General features: G+C 41.6%; 1 protein-coding gene across 5 annotated transcripts in view; it reads right to left on the reverse strand.

Moving 5' to 3' along the window:
* The window catches only part of SPTBN1 (spectrin beta, non-erythrocytic 1), a 276406-nt gene that overhangs the window by 148795 nt on the left and 106108 nt on the right, over window positions 1-21503 (reverse strand). For 2 of the 5 annotated variants that reach the window (XM_067462931.1, XM_067462920.1), the window contains exon 1: window positions 11485-12047. The exons of the other annotated variants lie outside the window; for them this stretch is intronic. In XM_067462931.1, coding sequence (XP_067319032.1) covers window positions 11485-11593 — 109 coding nt within the window. In that variant the 5' untranslated portion in view covers window positions 11594-12047. Of the gene's footprint in view, window positions 1-11484; window positions 12048-21503 lie in introns of those variants that run through there. 5 annotated transcript variants of the gene reach the window in all.

Here is a 21503-nt window from a genome sequence, read left to right on the forward strand (position 1 = left end):
ATAATAATAGAGTAAAATACTGGAAAGGTAAAAATAACAGTAATAATAGAGTAAAATAACAAATGTAATAAATAATAATAATAAAGTAAAATAATAAATGTAATAATAGTAATAGTAATAGTAATAATAATAATAATAATATAGAGAAAATAATAAATGTAATAATAAGGCCACCTTACTGGGACCTGCATACATTATTCGCCGATTCATCACACAGTCCTAGACACTTGGGAAGTGTCCTACGTGTGATCCAATACAACAGCGAGCAGAGTGATCTTGTTTGCTGTGTACTAATCTTTTTGTGTTTCAAATAATAACAACAACAGAGTAAAATAATAAATAACCTTTGTTACAGTAAGTCATAACAGGATCCTCTGTGTGTGTGTGTGTGTGTGTGCGTGCTAAAGAAAACCTTATACTGTTGATTATGTGCAGCTGCTAATGTAGGTCAACTAGTAAGTTTGGACCACACCCCGTGGGGTATAACTGTATGGTGTTTAGAATACAGTTTAGCTTTTGCTCTGAGGAGCCTTTGCTCAGGCATTTTGCTCAACCATTTCTACTGCTCTCTCATGTGGATGAAGATGAAGAAGCCTTATTCTGTATTGCTTACAAAGACTATGTAAGTCTGTTGCACTGTTTGTAACATTGCAAGTTTATGTTTTAACTGCTGATAAGAGTAAAGTTTTTCTGTTCTTTTTCCTCTTGCCTGGGTGTATTGTGTCTTCTGCATTGGAATTGACTGAAATACGCTTAGCGCAACAACCTTGACTTGAGTATAAGCTGAAGGGGGCTTTTTCTGCCTTAAAAAGGCTGAAAAAATGGCTTATATTTGAGTATATACTGTATTTGTAGATTGATTAGTATGGCCTCTCTACTAATATTTGGGTCTTCCAGCACAAATTACAGCAGAAACAGGTCATAGACTGAAATTGGAGGACCTAGAGATTCCTTGAAAGGTATTCTCCCAGGTAAAATATAGACTTTTTATTTGCATTTTCCCACTTTCATGGGGGTCCTGTACCCCTAATACCAACAAATATGGAGGGTTAACTGTACTTCAAGTCATTGGTTTCAATGCTCTCAGCTGACTCTAAGGCTTTGGAATACAAGAAAAATTCTTCTCTTTTTCAAACAGAGAACATCTTCATTCCCAGTTATCATAAACAGATGTGCTTGCTTTTTTATGGAAGTCATCAAGGATTCAAGAACCTCCATTAGCTTCTCTTTTTTAGTAGAAAAGGGAGCTGACTTCTCAGGCCCCTCCTACACTGCCATATAATCCAGATTATCAAAGAAGATATTCCACATTATCTGCTTTGAACTGGATTATATGAGTCTGTACTGCAATATAATCCAGGTCAAAGCAGATAATCTAGATTTATATGGAAGCGTAGAAGACCCCAAAGAAAATGTCTCCAAGAAAATCCCAAAGAGCAATGTTTGAGTTATCTATACATCATTGGGAATTGTACAAAATTGATGGGGAGGCATTGGCTAAAGAGTAAACCTTATGCAATCAGGAAAACAAAGAGCACACAGACAGCAAAATTGAAAGGCCACCAGTTTGAGGAAAGGAATAGAATATTCCTTTCCTGTATTTCACAGCAAAGTATGTGTGGGAACACTGAACACCTTCCCTCGTTGCACGGATACAGAGATAACATGACATAAAAGCCAGACACATATAGAAACGGTTGATCATTTCGACTCAGGAGCCATGGGTGGCACAAATCATGAAACCCTTGTACCAGCTGAACTGCTGACCAAAAGGTCAGTGGTTCGAATCTGGGGAGCGGTGTGAGCTTCTGTCTGTCAGCTCCAGCTTCCTATGCAGGGACATGAGAGAAGCCTCCCATGGGATGGTAAAACATCTGGGCGTCCCTGGGAAATGTCCCTGCAGACAGTCAATTCTCTCACACCAGACGCGACTTGCAATTTCTCAAGTCGCTCCTGACGTTGAAAAAAAATTATTCAGAGCATCCGCATTCAGTTCAGGTTTGCAGAAGCAGAGTTACCCATGGGGTGCTATTATATATGCAGATACACATTGCATATGGAAGTGCTCTGCATATGGATGTGTGTGGTGCAAGGACATGCAATGCAAACTGCATATGGATGTGTACTGTGTGTGTATGCATGTTTGGTTTTGTAACTGACAGTCTATTTTTGTGTCTTGGTTTAATTGCACAATAGCTGCCATTCATAACAAGATTTGTGGAGCAGAGTTAATGCACAATTCTTCACGCAGAGATTCAAACTACGCAATCTCAATGTAGGGACATCAGCGAATGTCTTGACCGAATAAGGTGTGGCCCAACTCATACTGCCATGATGCACAATGCTGTTGCAAAGGACAGAAAGAATGCAAAATGTATCATTTAAGATGGAAAGTCTGTTCACAAATACTGAGTTGGGCAAAGTGTGGCTTCCTAAGACTTCTGCTGCAATCCCTTCAGACTCATGTTTGTATACGACTTCAAGTCACCGGTTAATTTATGGCAACCTCATATTTTCATAGAGTTCTCCTAGGCAAGAAATACTCAGAGCTGGTTTTGTCATTTCCTTCCTCTGAAGCCTTGTCTACAGCACTTAGTACTGGTTGGTGTTCTCCCATCAAAGTATTAACCTAGAGGGACTTTCACTTTACAGTAGTGTCTGGCAAGTTTGTTTGCTTTCATTGAGTCTCCTGCCTCTAACACAGCTTTTCTGAACCTGGGGGTCACAAGGGGGTTTCATAGGGGCCACCAAATACCACCAGAAAACAACTATTTCTGCTGGTCTTAGGAACCCCTTAGACAGAGAAGGCTGAAAATCTCTCCACCTGTCCTTCTCTTCCTTTTTGGAAACAGGTGAAATCCTCCCACCTCCGTGGAGATTGGCTGGCCCCTCAGCCAGCATCTCAGCCAAGGGGAGGGCTGTTTCTGAGATTCCAAGCAGGAAGGGGAGAGCAAACATGCTCGGCACATGGCAGCGTGGTGTGCATGTGCGAGCAAGGGAGAGTGTGTGAGGCTGGAGGGAGGGTAGTGCAAGCGACTCCCTTCAAGGCATGGGGGTTCTGTGTGGGAAGTTTGCCCAATTCTATCAATGCTCTTTGATTGTAGATGAACTATAAATCCCAGCAAACACAACTCCCAAATGCCAAGGTCTATTTTCCCAAATTCCACCAGTGTTCACATTTGGGTATGTTGGGTATTTATGCCAAGTTTGGTCAAGATCCATCATTGTTTGAGTCCATGATGCTCTCTGGATGTAGGTGAACTACAATTCCAAACCCTTCCAGCATTTTCTGTTGGTCATGGGAGTTCTGTGCGCCAAGTTTGGTTCAATTCCATTGGTAGTGGAGTTCAGAACACTCTTAAGATTGTAGGTGAACTATGAATCTCAGGAACTACAACTCCCAAATGACAAAATCAACTCCCCCAACTCCACCAGTATTCAAATTTGGGCATATTGAGTATTTGTGCCAAATTTGTTCCAGTGAATGAAAATACATCCTGCATACCAGGTATTTACATTACGATTCATAACAGTATCACAATTACAGTTATAAAGTAGCAACAAAAGTAATGTTATGATTGGGGGTCTCCACAATATGAGGAACTGTATTAAGGGATCATGACATTGGGAAGATTGAGAAACACTGCTCTAGCACCACAGTTGCTAAAGAAACATCAAGCAGCATAAGATTTGTGTCACAATTATCAATATGTTTTTCCTTCCTTTCTGCAGCATTACGTAGCTTCTACTGAACAGAATAAAATTGTATTCTGGTGTTTGAGCAAACTGAAGTGTGTAGAAACAATGTGGTCTGGAGTCAAAGGAGGAAGACATATTTCACAAACAGAATCTTAAAACTGTGTATTGTATGTAATAGCAAATTGTTTCAGGAGGGTGAATAAGTTTTGGATTAAAATCCCTGCTCAGGGTAAATGTGGGCTGGTTGCTTTTTAACCCATCTGATAAACCTCAGATTCTCATTACATTTCATTATAGCAGTATGATTTTAGCTTAACTACCATAGTCCTATGGTATGGAATTGTGAGATTTGTCATTCAGGAAGGAGTATTTAGAAATTCTCAGCCAAAGCACTCCAGTTGATCACTAAGATCTCCATGATTTCATAGGTTGCAGATAATGATGGTCTAAGTGGAATGAGAGTACTATCATTATGTAGTGTAAATGGGCTCCTATTGTGAGGATAACATCAGATTACCACCCCATCCTCCCACTGTACCAAAATGTATTCATAAGAACATGGGTCTTTGAGCAAATCAGAACTGAACTCTCTCCAGAAGATGTCTAAACTGAAAATAACATGCTTTGGGCATATCATGAGAAGACAGGACTCATTAGGGAAAGAAATAATATTGCTTGGCAAAGTAGAAAGAAATAGGAATAAGAGGCTACATTCAATCAAAGCAACAGTTCTGGACTTGTAAGGCCTGAGCAGGGTTGTTGATGACAGTGACTTAGATGTCTCTTCTTCATGAGGTCTTCATAAGCTGAAGTTGATTTGAGCACAAGTCAAAGATCTCTACTTTGACATATCAGAAACACCATGAAGTACATTGTTAAAAGACTACGCTTGCCAGAATTTACTCGGCAACAGAATATATCACAATCAAAGTAATAAGTAAAGGTTTTCCCCTGACATTAGGTACAGTTGTGTCAGACTCTGGGGGTTGGTGCTCATCTCCATTTTTAAGCCGAAGAGCCGGTGTTGTCTGTAGACACCTCCAAGGTCATGTGGACAGCATGACTGAATGGAGTGCCATTACCTTCCTGCTGGAGAAGTACCTACTGATCTACTCACATTTGCATGTTTTTGAACTGCTAGGTTGGCAGAAGCTGGGGCTAACAGCAGGAACTCACGCCGCTCTCCGGATTCGAACCTGTGACCTTTCAGTCAACAAGTTCAGCAGCTCAGCAGATTAACCCACTGCTCCACGGTCATTAGTAAAGGTTCAACTAGGAGCAACAAGTTTTAAATACCTGAATGGTCATGAATCAAACTCTCTGAATGATATTAGACCAGTGGTTCTCAATCTGTGGGTCCCCAAATGTTTTGGCCTTCAACTCCCAGAAATCCTAACAGTAAACTGGCTGGGATTTCTGGGAATTGTAGACCAAAACACCTGGGGACCCACAGGTTGAGAACCACTGTAAATATTGTCATCCTCCCTGCCTTAATAGGTTTGTTTGCAGAATTAACATTTGGGAGATATGTACATCACCCTCAGTCTCCTTGGAGGAATATCAGTGTAATCAACACATCAACATACAAAGCTTTAAAACCAGAATTGGGATTTGCTTTCAAATACTGACAGCTAGGATGGTATAGTGGTTTAATTGTTGCAATACAACTCTGTAGACCAGGGTTCAATTCCCAACTTGGCCATGGAAACCCTCTGAGCAATCTTGGGCAAGTTATGCACTCTCAGCTCCCAAAAAACCCCTCTAAAACCCTATGATACAGTCATCTTAGGTTGAAACCAGCTTGAAGGCACACAACAGCAAAAGAACAATTCAAATGTCACATCATTCATGAGAGAATAACATGGTAAACTAAGCCATTTTGAGCTGCCGAATAACCATCCCTTTCCCCATAGGTTGAGAAAATGGATAAGGAAGCATTCCCCATCTTGAGCAATAGATCAAGATAAATAAGACTCAAACAATGGGGCATTTCAAGATCTAGAGAGGCTCCACAGTTGCCAGCTTTGTGAGTTTATTCTAAGTGGCATTTGTGCACTCTTGAGAATATTTCCTGCTCTTATATCCCGCCCCAAATAACATCTTTCAGCAGCACTTTTCTCGACTTCAGCATCTTTCCCAGTGTTTGAAGAAAGAGGCCTTTGTGATGGACACTTCTGCCGCTGAGACACCCCTCCTCCTTGTCTTCCTTGGAATTCCTTTGCTTTTGCAGATTGAATTACACTCAACAATCTTCCTAAGGTCAACAGCACTGAGGATGGGGGGGGGGGGGGGTAATTTTTTTCTTGCTATTTTCATTTGGCTCTTGGAAAATATAATCCCATGAGGTCAACATGGATTTTTATAAAACAGGCCAGAAATCAATTTCTGAATCAGTGAAATGTAACAACATATTAAATCTGCTTTTCGAGAGCTGTGTCTACCGTTAGTGGGGAATTCCCACCGAAGTTTGGAAAATTCATTCTCACACCTTTTTAAGGCCTCGACTTCTCTGTTTTCTTTCAGCGGCAACCCAGGATCAGAAAGGACTTCACAGCTTCTCCATGTGTGCTCAGGAGATTTCAGCCTTCTAGTTTTGACCATCCTTTTAATGTCATTTGGAAACTCACTTTTCAAATTGGAGAGAATTCACATCAGAGATAATTTTTCCAAAAGGGGATCTGGTACTGAGGAATTCCATTCAAAACAGGCATAGGGACAATGGCAGCTGATGACCAATGAGGGCAGTGGGCCAGAGGGTGAGATCACAAAATGTGGAGCCAGAGGGTTAGGAGATGCAATGCCAACAAGGTATCATCTGTCACCTGGTTTGCTCTCTCACAAAGCCAGCTGGGATGTATTTACCAGGAGTGTGTGCGCACAAAATGAAAGCACTGCCCCAAGACAAGAACTCTACCCCCTCAATGCAACTTTCCTTCACTCCTCAAATGTGTAGTATTGTAGAAAGTGAAACATTGGCCATTGTAAATAACTACATTCGCTGTGTTCACATTCCCTTGGTGATTTTCCTCAGCCCTTTTCTTTGGATGCCTACATTGTGTTTCTAACACAGCATTTCTCAACCTGGGGGTTGGGACCCGGGGGGGGGGGGCACAAGGGGAGTGTCAGAGGGATCACCAAAGACCAGCAGAAAACATAGTATTTTCTGTTGGTCATGGGGGTTCTTTTGACCCAATTTTATCATTGGTGGAGTTCAGAATGCTCTTTGATTGTAGGTGAACTATAAATCCCAGCAACTACAACTCCCAAATGTCAAGGTCTGTTTTCCCAAAAATCCACCACTGTTCACATTTGAGCATCTTGAGTATTCATGCCAAGTTTGATCCAGAGCCATCATTGTTTAAGTCCACAGTGCTCTCTGGATGAACTACAACTCCAAAACTCAAGGTCAATTCCCACCAAACCCTTCCAGCATTTTCTGTTGGTCATAGGAGTTCAATTGGTTCAATTCCATTGCTAGTGGCATTCAGAATGCTCTTTGATTGTAGGTGAAATATAAATCCCAGCAATTACAACTCCCAAATGACAAAATCAATCCCCCCAGCAACACCACCAATATTCAAATTTGGGCATATCGGATATTTGTGCCAAATTTGAGTCCAGGGAATTAAAATACATCCTGCATATCAGATACTTACATTACGATTCATAACAGCATCAAAATTGTAGTTATGAAGTAGCAACGACAGTAATGTTATGGTTCGGGGTCACCACAACATGAGGAACTGTATTAAGGGGTTGCAGCATTAGGAAGGTTGAGAAGCACTGTTCAAACGGTTCAACTAAAGTTACCGTAAAGTGAGAAATATGGGCAATGAGAGAGAGAATTCTTATTTGGAGGGCAATGCTCCAATTTTTCTCTCATCTAGTAGCTACAACCCAACAGATAAACTTTTCCCCATGAGTCACTTATTCAAGGACTTTTATTGCTGTGTACCAAGGACATGATCCAGTGTGAAGCTTCCCCTTGTACCCAACATGATACTCCTTTCAATTCTTTACTCTTACCCAGCTTTATGGTGCAGCGGTTTGAGCACTGGACCACAATTCTGGACACTAGACTTCAAATGGCAACTTGGCCATGACACCAACTGAGTGATGTTGGGCAAGTCACAGAGTCTCAGCCCCAAAGGAAAGCAAAAGCAGACCCCTTTGTGCTAAACTAGCCCATGGGATTCTGGCCCATCTAACCTTCGAGGGGAAAGGCAGACTATTATTCCCAAGAGGGACCTTTACAATACTAAAATACTACTAAGTACACGATGAAAGAGAATGCTTAGGAGGTTGGGGAATTGGGGTAGACCAGGCATGGGCAAACTTCGGCCCTCCAGGCGTTTTGGACTTCAACTCCCACAATTCCTAACAGCTGGTAGGCTGTTAAGAATTGTGGGAGTTGAAGTCCAAAACGCCTGGAGGGCCGAAGTTTCCCCATGCCTGGGATAGACTCAAGGTTTGCAGAATCAAACTGAGCATTGCCAGAAGCCTTATAATGAAAGGAGGGCAATACTGGAGTGAAAGGGGGCTTCCTCCTCAAAAACTCAAAGGGAACGAAGGAGCGGAATGGCGTATCCTAGGAAAGAGGATGGTTGGCTAACTTGAACCCCAGTATTCCACACTGTAACATTTTGTTTTGGGGCCCGATTTGTATGTCCCTTACTATTGTCTTCTGCACACATCTACATTGCCTGACACCTCATTCAAACCACCAGTGAGTCTATTCAGCAGCGGTTACAATTTTTGGATGATCTGTTTCTTGTGTGCTTTTCGGGACAGACGAAGAAAGGAAGAAAATGAGAGAAAAGCCAATACACAATCATAAAACAGTACGCTTGGAAGGCGACCAAACCAAAAGATGACATTCTTTTGGTTCCTACTGCATTTCTGACAGGAACCACAGCCCCATGAGTGAAAGAGAGCAGAAAATATGTGTATGTGTGTATATGCGTGTTTATAGCACAGTTTGAACTTTTGACTGCTTTGTGTAGAAATGAAATTCAAGAAAAATATTTATATATTGTGGATTTTTAAAAGTATCTACCAACACAAAATCCTGCACAAAGTTCAGATTCCAACTAGTACTTTTACTGGTTGATCAATTGCATATCTATGCCGCCTTTCTCCCAGAATGATTCATACCCATTTGATTAATTCAGGTCAGAGGTCATCATACATACTATAGGCACCGAAATCCCAACCTTACAACACAATCTGGAATTGGGAACAATCTGGATCCATCATTTTGGACATCACCCCATAACAATAGGTTTTATTTGTATCATCCCCCACTTGAACGAAAGAGCGCCAAAACCTGAGTAATAATCATTGAGAAAGCTCAGTCACTGCCTTGCTTCATTCCCAAAAAATAAAAGCCATAGGTTGCTGTGAGTTTTCCAGGCTGTATGGCCATGTTTCAGAAGCATTCTCTCCTGATGTTTTGCCCACATCTATTCCAGGAATCCTCAAAGATTGTGAGGTACAATATATTGGAAACTAGACAAGTGAGGTTTATATATCTGAGGAAGGCCCAAGGAACCAGAAAGAACTCTTGTCTGCTTGAGGCAAATGTGAATGTTGCAATTAATCGCCTTGATTACCATTGAAAAGCCTTGCAGCTTCAAAGCCTGACTGATTCCTACCTGGAGGAATCCTTTGTTGGGAGGTGTTAGGAATCAGCCAAGCTTTGAAGCTGCAAGGCTTTTCCATGCTAATCAAGGTGATTAATTGCAACATTCACACTTACTACCCTGGACCTTCCACAGATATATAAACTTCACTTGTCTAGTTTCCAACAAACCTCACAATCTCTGAGGCTGTCTGCCATATATGTGGGTGAAGCATCAGGAGAGAATGCTTCTGGAACATGGCTATAAAACCTGAAAAGCTCACAGCAACCCAATGATTCGAGCCATGAAAGTCTTAGACAACAGATAAAAGCCATGATCAGTGGAATGCAAGGACCGGAATTGGCCCAACTAGATGGGAGATGCCTTCTAGATGGCTGAGATTCCTCTTTGGAGGGAAAATGTGTGCAGGTCCAGGAGTGTTTTGAAGGGAAGATAAGATTTGTTGGATTGTTTGAGTTTTCCAGACTGTGTGGCCATGTTCCAGAAGCATTCTCTCCTGATGTTTTGTCTGCATCTATGGCAGGCATCCACAGAGGTTGTGAGATCTGTTGGAAACTAGGAAAATGGGGTTTATATATCTGTGGAATGTTCAGGGTGGGAGAAAGAACTCTTGTCTGTTTGAGGCAAGTGTGAATGTTTCAATAGTCTGCCTTAATTAGCATTTAATGGCCTAGCAGTTTCAAGGTCTGGCTTCTTAGTTCAGGAGAGAATGCTTCTGGAAAATGGTCATACAGCCCGGAAAACTCACAACAAACCAGTGATTCCAGTCAACAATACATAAAAGGTCTGTTGTTTGGCACCTGAAGACTATAATAAATGGCCAGAGGGGAGAGCAGACAAAAAGACCACTCCCTTCTCTCCCCCCTTCAGTTTCCTTCCTTCTCCTATTGTTCTAAATGGCAGGCTCTCCCCCTCTTTGAGCTGAACATGCGAAGGTTAAAGGGTAAGAAATAAGGGGGGGAATACCTCCACTTTAGATCAGGCTAACAATTCCAAAAACATTTTGCCAAAAACATTTTATTTATTTATTTATGACATTTATATCCCGCTCTTCTCACCCCATAAGGGGACCCAGAGCGGCTTACAAGTTATATGTACACACAATATATTACATTACTAGCATAGAATAATATTAATATTATATATTACTATATTGTACTATACTACTATACCATATCATTAGTAATATTATGTTATATATATATATAGTATTGCATTATAATATTATCAATATTATATATACATACAATATATTATATTATTAGCACAACACAATATTAGTATTATATATTACTATATTGTACTATACTACTATGCTGTAATATTAGTAATGTTACATGTAATGTAAAATATATAATTATATTTTATTATTATTAGTATTATATTATATTTCATTATAATATTATTATCAATATTATATGTGTATGCAATATATTATATTATTAGAACAATACAATTAGTATTATATATTACTATATTGTACTATACTACTGTAGTGTAATATTATTAGTAATATTACTTGTAATATAAAATATATAATGATTATATTGTATTATTAGTATTTTATTGTATTACATTATATTATTATTATTATTATATGTGTACACAATATATTATATTATTATACTACATTGTACTATACCACTATACTGTAATATTATAGTATAATATTACTATACTGTAATATTATTAGTAATATTACATGTAATATAAATATATATATAATTATTATATTGTATTATTATTAGTATTATATTGTATTACATTATAATAATATTATCAATATTATATGTGTACACAATATATTATATTATTAGCACAGCACAATATTAGTATTATATATAACTATATTGTACTATACTGTAATATTATTAATATTACTTGTAATATAAAATATATAATTATTATATTGTATTGTATTACATTATAATATTATCAATATTATATGTGTATGTAATATATTATATTATTAGTAAACACAATATTAATATTATATATTACTATATTGTAGTATATTATATGTAGTAATATTACATATACTGTTTGGTACCAGACATCAATCACCACACATCACCCCATCATGTTGGTGAGCTTGATCTTTATTTGTCTCTTGCAGGAGAAATACCCAAATGCCTCTGCTTACCTTGCAGTTGCTTGAACCTTCCTTCCAATTGATTGTAATTGTATGGCACCGAGGAAGTGTAACCAGGGGACAAGGATCCAGGTGTCCCAGCAGAATTTTGTATTTCCATTTAGGAGGAGGAGGAAGGTGGCCACCAAGGGCCAAATCCCTGCATGCAAACCAGCCAGCAGGAAGGAAAAGGGGGCTCCTTGGAAATGGGGGGGTTGCAAAACAAAACAAAACACAAAAACAGCAGATGAAGCCCACTGGTTGCTCCAAAAAGGCAGATCCCAATTTCCTTGCAGATGGGGTAACCCCTCAAACCATTTCTTAGGATGCCTTTGAAAATAAATGATGGAAGGGTCTTTTTCCTCTTCTGCTCCTCCAAAAGCAATCCAAACTGAAACCAACGTGGTGCAATAATAGCCAAGGCGATCCTTGTGTTGCTAGGCTCAACTTCATACAACCATGCAATTAAAAAAAAATTAGCAAAAAAGAAGCCCTGGTCTCTCTCCTTTCCTTCTCTTTCTTTGCCTTCCTTCCCAATCCTTGCTTCCAGCACCTCTCACACACCTCCAACCTTTTTGGGCTGGTTTGTAGCAGAATCAGGAGCCCCTCACTGGCTCTGCCGTGGTGACGTCACTCCGATTTGCATAAAGCATTGTGGAGGGAGCCCAGGCTGTACCAAAGGGAGCCAGGAGGGAGGGGAGGCCAAGGCAAGGAGGAGGCGCTCACCCATGCGCCCTCCGCCGCATCCCAGCTTTGCCGCCTCCAAGCGCATCCCTGACGTCCCTGCCTCGGCCCTGGGAGTGGAGACGGCCCTTTTAGGCGGTTTCCCAAAGGGAAGGCAGGCCTATGAAGGCACACACACCCCCTTTCCAAACAGGCAGCGCCACACTGGAGAGGAGCCACAATGGGACCTTCCCAACCCCGGGCTGGTGAAATTACATTCGGTCGGCTCTTTTGTTTGAGCTTCGCGTAACGGAAAAGTCTCTGGTTACGGTTTATCGCCTGGAAAAGGAGGGCAGCTTCCTTCCTGGATGTTCAATAATGTACTCGGAGGAGGAGAGAAGCCAAGGAAGGAAGGGAGGAAGGAAGGAAGGAAGGAAGGAAGGGAAATGGAAAGACAGCAGCCAACTCTCCAAGAGAGAAAAGGATGGATAGTCATGGAGGGTGTAGCATCAGGCCATCAAAGAGATACAAGTTGAGCATTCCTTAGAGGAGGAGGAGAGAGGCCAAGGAAGGAAACAGGAAAGAAAGTAGCCAACTCTCCAAGAAAGAAGGGATAGTCATTGAGGGTATAGCATCAGGCCATCAAAGAGATCAAAGGAGGGCAGCTCCCTTCCTAGATGTTCATTAATATACTCTGAGGAGGAGGAGGATTGGGGGGGGGGGGAAGCCAAGGATGGAAGGAAAGGAAAGAAAATGGAAAGACAGCAGCCAACTCTCCAAGGGAGACGGGATAGATAGTCATGGAGGGTGTAGCATCAGGCCATCAGAGATACAAGTTGAGCATTCCTTAGAGGAGGAGGAGGAGAGAGGCCAAGGAAGGAAACAGGAAAAGAAGTAGCCAACTCTCCAAGGGAAAAGGGATAGTCGTTGAGGGTATAGTATTAGGCCATCAAAGAGATCAAAGGAGGGCAGCTTCCTTCCTGGATGTTCATTAATGTACTCTGAGGAGGAAGAGGAGGAGTGGACAAGCCAAGGAAGGAAATGGGAAGAAAGTAGCCAACTCTCCAAGGGAGAAGGGATAGGCATTGAAGATGTAGCCATCAGACCATCAAAGAGATAAAGTTGAGCATTCCTTAGAGGAGGAGGAGAGAGGCCAAGGAAGGAAGGAAAGAAGGGAAAAGGAAGTAGCCAACTCTCCAAGGGAGAAGGGATGGTCATTGAAGGTGCAACATCAGATCATCAAAGAGATACAAGTTGAGCATTCCTTAGAGGAGGAGGAGGAGAGGCCAAGGAAGAAAAGAGGAAAGAAAGTAACCAACTCTCCAAAGGAAAACAGATAGTCATTGAGGGTATAGCATTAGGCCATCAAAGAGATCAAAGGAGGGCAGCTCCCTTCCTGGATGTTCATTAATGTACTCGGAGGAGGAGGAGGAGGGGGGGGGGCAAGCCAAGGATGGAAGGAAAGGAAAGAAAATGGAAAGACAGCAGCCAACTCTCCAAGGGAGAAGGGATGGATAGTCATGGAGGGTGTAGCATCATGCCATCAAAGAGATACAAGTTGAGCATTCCTTAGAGGAGGAGGAGAGAGGCCAAGGAAGGAAACAGGAAATAAAGTAGCCAACTCTCCAAGGGAAAACAGATAGTCGTTGAGGGTATAGCATCAGGCCATCAAAGAGATCAAAGGAGGGCAGCTCCCTTCCTGGATGTTCATTAATGCACTCTGAGGAGGAGGAGGAAGGAGGAGGGGACAAGCCAAGGAAGGAAAGGAAATGGAAATGGAAAGAAAGTAGCCAACTCCCCAAGGGAGAAGGGATAGGCATTGAAGGTGTAGCATCAGGCCATCAATGAGATACAAGTTGAGCATTCCTTAGAGGAGGAGGGGAGAGGCCAAGGAAGGAAGAAAGGAAGGGAAAAGGAAATAGCCAAGTCTCCAAGAGAGAAGGGGTATTCATTGAAGGTATAACAACAAGCCATCAAAGAGATACAAGTTGCGCTTTCCTTAGAGGAGGAGAGGAGAGGCCAAGGAAGGAAGGAAGGCGAATGGAAAGAAAGTAGCCAACTATCCAAGGGAGAAGGGATAGTCATTGAAGGTATAACATCAGGCCATCAAAGAGATACAAGTTGAGCATTCCTTATCCGAAAATGCTTGGGTGTTTGGGATTTTAAAAAACCAAGCAAGGTTTATATATCTGTGGAATAATGTCCGGGGGGGGGGGGGGGGGATAACTCTTTGTCTACTAGAAGCAAGTGTGAATGTTGCAATTGGCCAGCTTGATTAGCATTGATTGGCCTTGCAGGTTGAAAGGCTGATTCCTGCCTGGCTGAATCCTTTGTTGGGAGGTGTTAGCTGGCCCAAAGCTTTAGGTGCTCTTACTGCCTATTACAGGGAAAATGCAGACATGTGCTTTTCACCTTAAGAACAGACAAGCATCTCAAGCTCTGAGGATGACTTGAGAAGGATTCCCACTGGAGCATTGCAGCACACCAAAATACCTGGGCATGACCCTGGACCATGCTCTGACTTATAAGAAACACTGCTTGAATATCTAGCAAAAAGTGGGTGGTAGAAAGAATATCATACGATAGCTGACTGACACAACCTGAGGATCACAACCAGACAGAATAAAGACATCCACCCTTGAGCTTTGCTACTCTGCTGCCAAGTACACATGCCCAGTATGGGACACATCTCACCACGCTAAAACAGTGGGTGTGGCTCTTAATGAGACATGCCACATTATCACAGAGTGTCTACGCCCCACACCGGAGAAATTACACAGTTTAGCTGGTATTGCTCCACCTGACACCCACCAAGAAGTAGCAGCCAGCAATGAAAGGACCAAGGCATTGACATCTCTGGCCCATCCTCTGTCCGGATATCAGCCAGCATGCCAATGCTTTAGATCAAAAAACAGCTTCCTAAGATCAACAGATACTTGCAGGAACACCTCAGCAAGCTTAAGTAGCCATGAGGGGAAAGGAAGGGGCCTAAAGCTGTTAGGAATTGTGGAAGTTGAAACCCAGAATATCTAGAGGGCCCAACTTTGCCTATATTGTTATACACATTGCCTGAGGGTGATTTAATTCAATATTTTAATAATTCTGTTGGGCATGAAACTAAAGTTTGTGTACACTGATCCATCTAAAGGCAAAGACATCACTATCTCTGGTGGACAATTTCAAATTTTGGGGTAGAGTAGAATCTCAGTTAACCAGAACTCAAAAATAAAATAAATAAAATAAATGAAGTCATACTTTAATATGTGTGTGTGTGTGTAGGTATAGGCATAGATAAAGGTAAAGTTTTTCCCCTGACATGAAGTCCAGTCGTGTCCGACTCTGGGGTGTGGTGCTCATCCCCATTTCTAAGCCAAAGAGCTGGCATTGTCTGTAGATACCTCCAAGGTCATGAGGCTGGCATGACTGCATGGAGTGCCATTACCTTCCCACTGGAGCGGTACCTTTTGATCTACTCACATTTGCATGTTTTTGAACTGCTAGGTTAGCAGAAGCTGGGGCTGACAGTGGAAGCCCACACCGGTCCCCGGATTCAAACCTGTGACCTTTTGGTCAACAAGCTCAGCAACTCAGCGCTTTAACCCACTGCACCACTGAGGGCTCCCAGTATAATATATAATAGGGTAACATTAAGTCACTCAATATTGGGTGCTCCTTCCATGGAAGCTTTTAAACAGAGGCTGGATGGTCATCTGTCAGGTGTACTTTGATTGTGCTTTTCCTGCATGGCTGGGGTTGGACTATATGGCCCATGTGGTCTTTTCCAATTCTATTATTTCATGATTCTAACTTCATCATTATTTGTCTTAATTTGCTTTTTATTCCTATATTTCAGTCTTAACATCAGGTCAATACAGTATGGTATAGTGTAGTTTGGGGTATAGGATTAGTTGGGAGTATTTTAATAGTAACCCCCAAGCAACCAGAAACTACATCTATCTGTCATTTACCAAGCATCACAGATGCCGGTTAACTGAGAGTCTCCTGTATTTGAGAATTCCGGATAAGGGATGTTCAATCTGTAATAACCCTTCATTTTGCAAAGGGATCTTGTGAGCATTTAAGGTGCTACTAACACATCCCTTTGCATGCTAATATTCCACGACCAAAACAGCTGCCTTTGAATCCTTAGGCATATGTGCCTTGTGAGGATAAATAGGGCTGGGGAGAGAGAAAGCCCTTCACCCAGCAATTTGGGTTGATTCACATTAATTGGGGATGCTAAATATTTTGACACTTGCAAAGAGGGGTGTGGATCTCTTTACATAATTGCTGTTCTTTCCTTCTGGCTGTTGAGCACTGTTTTTCCTCCCCTAGAGATGACACTTGAGAATATAATAGCTGTATTAGTACTTGTGTGTTTTTGAATTTAGGGCATTTCCTCTATCTACAAAGGCCTTGATACTAAACGAACAGTGGCACACTGCGCCCTTCCACAAAGCATGTGCCCGAAGGGGATTTACATTACTGACAGGCTCAATGTGCACAATGTGTGTACATTTTAAAGAACTGTACCAGTATATTATCTTCTCCAGGCATCAGAGAAGAAGCACACCCAAATATACAAAAGCAAGGAAAACATCAAGGTTGTTGAATCATCCAATGATGGATGCATAGCAGGAAGCTCAGTGGTGAAGCTGTATTAAGTTTACAGGAGCAACAAGTGCCAAGGCAACTGTACATCGCTTAATTCATTATCGTCAATGACTCACAGCCAAAAGAAAGAAACGTGACTCCACTGAAAAGTGCAATGAGGACATACAGGCACCTAGCAATTTCCTCTCATGAGTTTTAGACTTCACCTCACACAGGTTCAGCAACTTGGATAGCTCCTTTAAAGTTCAGACTAAAATCCAAAAAAAGTTCATTGGCATGAAAGCCAGTGACCATCAACTGTATACTGCAATACATTTGGGGACCGAACAGGCCCAAACCCCTGCAGTCAAGTGACTTTTGAATGACCCACTGTTTAATTCTTTTTTTTTAGTTTATATAATGAACTACCTTTCTTATTAGAAGAAATAAATAAATATATGAAAATATGTATACATAAATATATAGGGTGTCTCAGAAGTCACCATACATAATATATAACTAGCCATCCCCTGCCCCGCGTTGCACTGGCCCAGTCTGGTGATCTGGAAAATAAAGTAATGAGAAAGTGTTGGTTTCTAATATATGTAATTTCTTTATGCTTGTGGTTAAACAGTATTTTTTGTTGTTTCTAGAGATTGTCTGGTTTGCCTACTCTGGAACATGCAACATATAATTGCCCTTCTTTAGGGATCCCTTTCAAATCTATGATACTATATCTGTCGTGCGTGTGTGTGTGTGTGTGTGAGAGAGAGAGAGAGAGAGAGTGAATCCTATATGTCTATGGCTGGATGGCTCTTTGTCAGGAGGGCTTTGATTATGTTTTCTTGCTCTGGTGAAGGGAGTTGGGCTCGATGGCCTTAAGGCAGCATTTCTAAACCATTGGGTTGTGTGGGGGTGTCAGAAGGGTCACAAAAGACCACCAGAAAACAGTATTTTTTGTTGGTCATGGGGGCTCTGTGTGGGAAGTTTGGCCCAATTCTATCATTGGTGGGGTTTTGAATGCTCTTTGATTATAGGTGAACTATAAATCCCAGTAACTACAACTCCCAAAAATCAAGGTCTATTTCCCCCAAACTCCATCTGTGTTCATATTTGGGCATATGGAGTATTTGTGACAAGTTTGGCCTAGATCCTTCATTGTTTGAGTCCACAGTGCTCTCTGGATGTAGGTGAACTACAACTCCAAAACTGAAGGTAAATGCCCACCAACCCCTTCTAGTGTTTTCTGTCAGTCATGGGAGTTGTATGTGCCAAGTTTGGTTCAATTCCATCATTAGTGAAGTTCAGAATGCTCTTTGATTGTAGGTGAACTATAAATCCCAGCAACTATAACTCACAAATAACAAAATTATTTTTTTGGGTGATGGTCACTCCTTGCATTAATGGGTGTCTTGTAGCCAAATTTGGTGGCAATTCATCAAGCAGATGAGTTATGTTGTCACTCAAAACAAAGAGAGCATAGATAGATAGATAGATAGATAGATAGATAGATAGATAGGAGTTTGTGCATAAACTCAGATGGGCAACGCTGATGACTCAATTGTGGCAGCGAGTCCGCAACAAATGACTAAAAGATCAAGCCAGGGCCTACAGAAATCATTATCACAGAATGAGGGGGGGGGGGGGGGACTCAAGCTTTCAATGGTGGCTGATAGAACTCATGTCACTAGGATGGTGAATATACTGTACTCTGGGTTTTAGCAGATACTTTAAAAGAACTATCCAAGGTGCTAAACCCTATTTCCAAAGCAGACTCAGCACCTAGGCAAGCCTTTAAAGTATAGGCTAAAGTGGATTGAGATAGAAACACACATGACATGGGAGGCACCAACTACTACTAATGATCTCCTTGTGTATACGACAGAATCCATCCATTTGTAACATGGAAAGGAGGTACTATATCAAGAGAATCATAGAATCAGAAGAGACCTCATGGGACATCCAGTCCAGCCCCCTGCCAAGAATCAGGAAAATTGCATTCAAAGCACCCCCAACAGATGGCCATCCAGCCGCTGTTTAAAAGCTTCCAAAGAAGGAGCCTCTACCACACTCCAAGGCAGAGAGTTCCACTGCTGAACAGCTCTCACAGTCAGGAAGTTCTTCCTCATGTTCAGATGGAATCTCCTTTCTTGTAGTTTGAAGCCTTGTAACTTCAAACTACAAGGCTTGTAACATGTAAAAGAAGTATAGTACTATATCAAGAGAAGGCTCATCAAAAAAGATAATGCTGGGAAAAGTGGAAGGCAGGAAGAAAAATCGAAATCTGTATTACAGGTGGATTGACTCAGTAAAGGAAGCTATATTCCTCACTGTGCAAGACCTGAGCAAGACACTATTTGTGTCTTAATATTTGCACTAAAATGTGCGATGCAAGGCCAGAAAGTTATTTTTGTTCTTTACAATATGTTCTGTCTACTTGATCTTTATGAAACGAATTGCATCTGCTTGGAGCAGAGCTTGATCATAGGGTTGTCTTGAGTCAAAGTTGATTTGATGGCAAACAACAACAACAACAACATTTGGGGGTTATTTGTATCTACAGAACACTGAGTTATCAGTCACTCAATGTAAGGGACTTGGACAAATACATTCACTATTTTCAAAAAGTTTGAGGGGGTCACAGTGCCATTGGAATATAGCTCTGATGTGACCAATATCAATGGGCGAAACACACTCTGAGCCCCTGAAAACCATGTGATATGGTTATCTCATGACAACCCTAAGATAACCATTTCACATGGTTTTCAGGGGCTGATAAGTGATGAGGACCTTCTGTTCTTCCAAATTTTGCTGGTTGAAACTCCCATGTTGAGTCCAACAACATTCGTAAAGGCAAAAGTTGCCAACGCTTGTCCTGCAGAGATCACTTCCTATTGCGCCCACTATTACATGCTTGCCTTCAAAAATGGCTGTGGATTCTATTTGCGCCAGCATTATTCCTTGTATTCCAAAATTCCTTTTAGATTAGTCAGAGCTTTTGCCTCCTCTTCCTCCTCCTCCTCCTCCTTCCTCACTCTTTAGCAATTGCAAAATGTTGCCTCTGTTTGGCTTTGGTAGATTTTATCATTTTGAAAAAGTCAGGCGACAAATGTGAAGCTAATTTTTGTAGGAGTGACACCATGGCATGTAATGCTGATTGCTTCCAATCATGCATGCCCACTTGCTTTGAAACAAGACAAAGGGGGCATTTGCTAAGTAATCCTCTCTCTGTAGGGTGTGTGAATTTATCACAACATGGTAGATCCTCATCCAAAGACTAAATGTAACAAGAAGGCTGCCTCTTGGTGAGTTGGAAATGTGGTTTCAGTTAATTGAGGACATTCTTTATTTTTCAAGTATAAACACTGATTAAAGGCATCAAGTGCAAAGCTCTACTTAGGCTGCTCAATGCTGAAAAATTAAAATCAGATTCCAAAAACAAGATTCCTATTTTGCTTAGGTTTTCGTATTGAGTGTTACAATGAACTGAGGAACATGTGGCCTTCCAAACACACTTGGACCATGGTTGCATTTCTTTTGTGTGCCAGAAGTGACTTGAGAAAATGCAAGTCACTTCTGGTATGTGAGAATTGGCTGTCTGCAAGGATGTTGCCCAAGAGATGCCCAGATCATAGAATCATTGAGTTGGAAGAGACCTCATGGGTCATCCAATCCAACCCCCTGCCAAGAAGCAGGAAAATTGCATTCAGAGCACCCCCAACAGATGGCCATCCAGCCTCTGTTGAAAAGCCTCCAAAGAAGGAGCCTCCACCACACTCCGGGGCAGAGAGTTCCAATGCTGAACAGCTCTCACAGTCAGGAGGTTCTTCCTAATGTTCAGGTGGAATTTCCTTTCCTGTAAATTGATGTTTTACCATCCTTGTGGGAGGCTTCTCTCATGTCCCCACACGGGGAGTTGGAGCTGACAGAGGGAGCTCAATCTGCTCTCCCCAGATTCTAACCCCTGTCTTGTCAGTCAACAGTCCTGCCAGCACAAGGATTTAACCCATTGCCTTGAAATGAAAATAAAATAAATTGCACTTAAAGTTTAGGAAGTCTTTTCGGACTATAAAAGTTGTTTGACAGTGGAACGGACTGCTTTGGAGGATGGTGTGGACTCTCTTTAGGGCTAGTTTGGCATCTTTCATGAGTGTTTTTATTGTATATTCCTGCCATGGGGTTGGAGTAGAGAGTTTCCCAAAACTCTGGTCTTCCAGGTGCTTTGGAGCTCAGCTCCCAGATCATTGGTCAAACCCAATGGCTTTTGGGAGATGGTCTAAAAGACCTAGAAGACTAGAGAGTTTGGGAATCACTGAAGTAGATGGTTCTGGTGGTTCCTTCCAATTCCACAAGTTCTATGACTCTAGCACAGGCATGGGCAAACTTGGGCCCTCCAGGTGTTTTGGACTTCAACTCCCACAATTCCTAACAGCCTCACGCCCTTTCCTTTTCCCCCTCATCTGCTAAAAGGTTTGAGTCTGTTAGGAATTGTAGGAATTGAAGTCCAAAACACCTGGAGGGTCCAAGTTTGTCCATGCCTCCTCTAGCAGAACTAACACCAGTTCTAGCCAGTATCACCAGTAGTGGAGGGTCATGAGGATTGAACCCAGTATCATAATGAGAGCCAGGTGCTCCTCAGCCATGAAGTACATAAAACACAATGTGATCCTCAACTTGTTTACTCGGGCATCAATCCCTCTGAATTTAATATGAAATCCTTTTTTGGTATAGTTGTGGAGCAGAAATATAGCCATGTGCTTTACAAAATACCCTGC

Source organism: Anolis sagrei, chromosome 1 (assembly GCF_037176765.1).
Source record: "Anolis sagrei isolate rAnoSag1 chromosome 1, rAnoSag1.mat, whole genome shotgun sequence".
NCBI lineage: Eukaryota > Metazoa > Chordata > Lepidosauria > Squamata > Dactyloidae > Anolis > Anolis sagrei.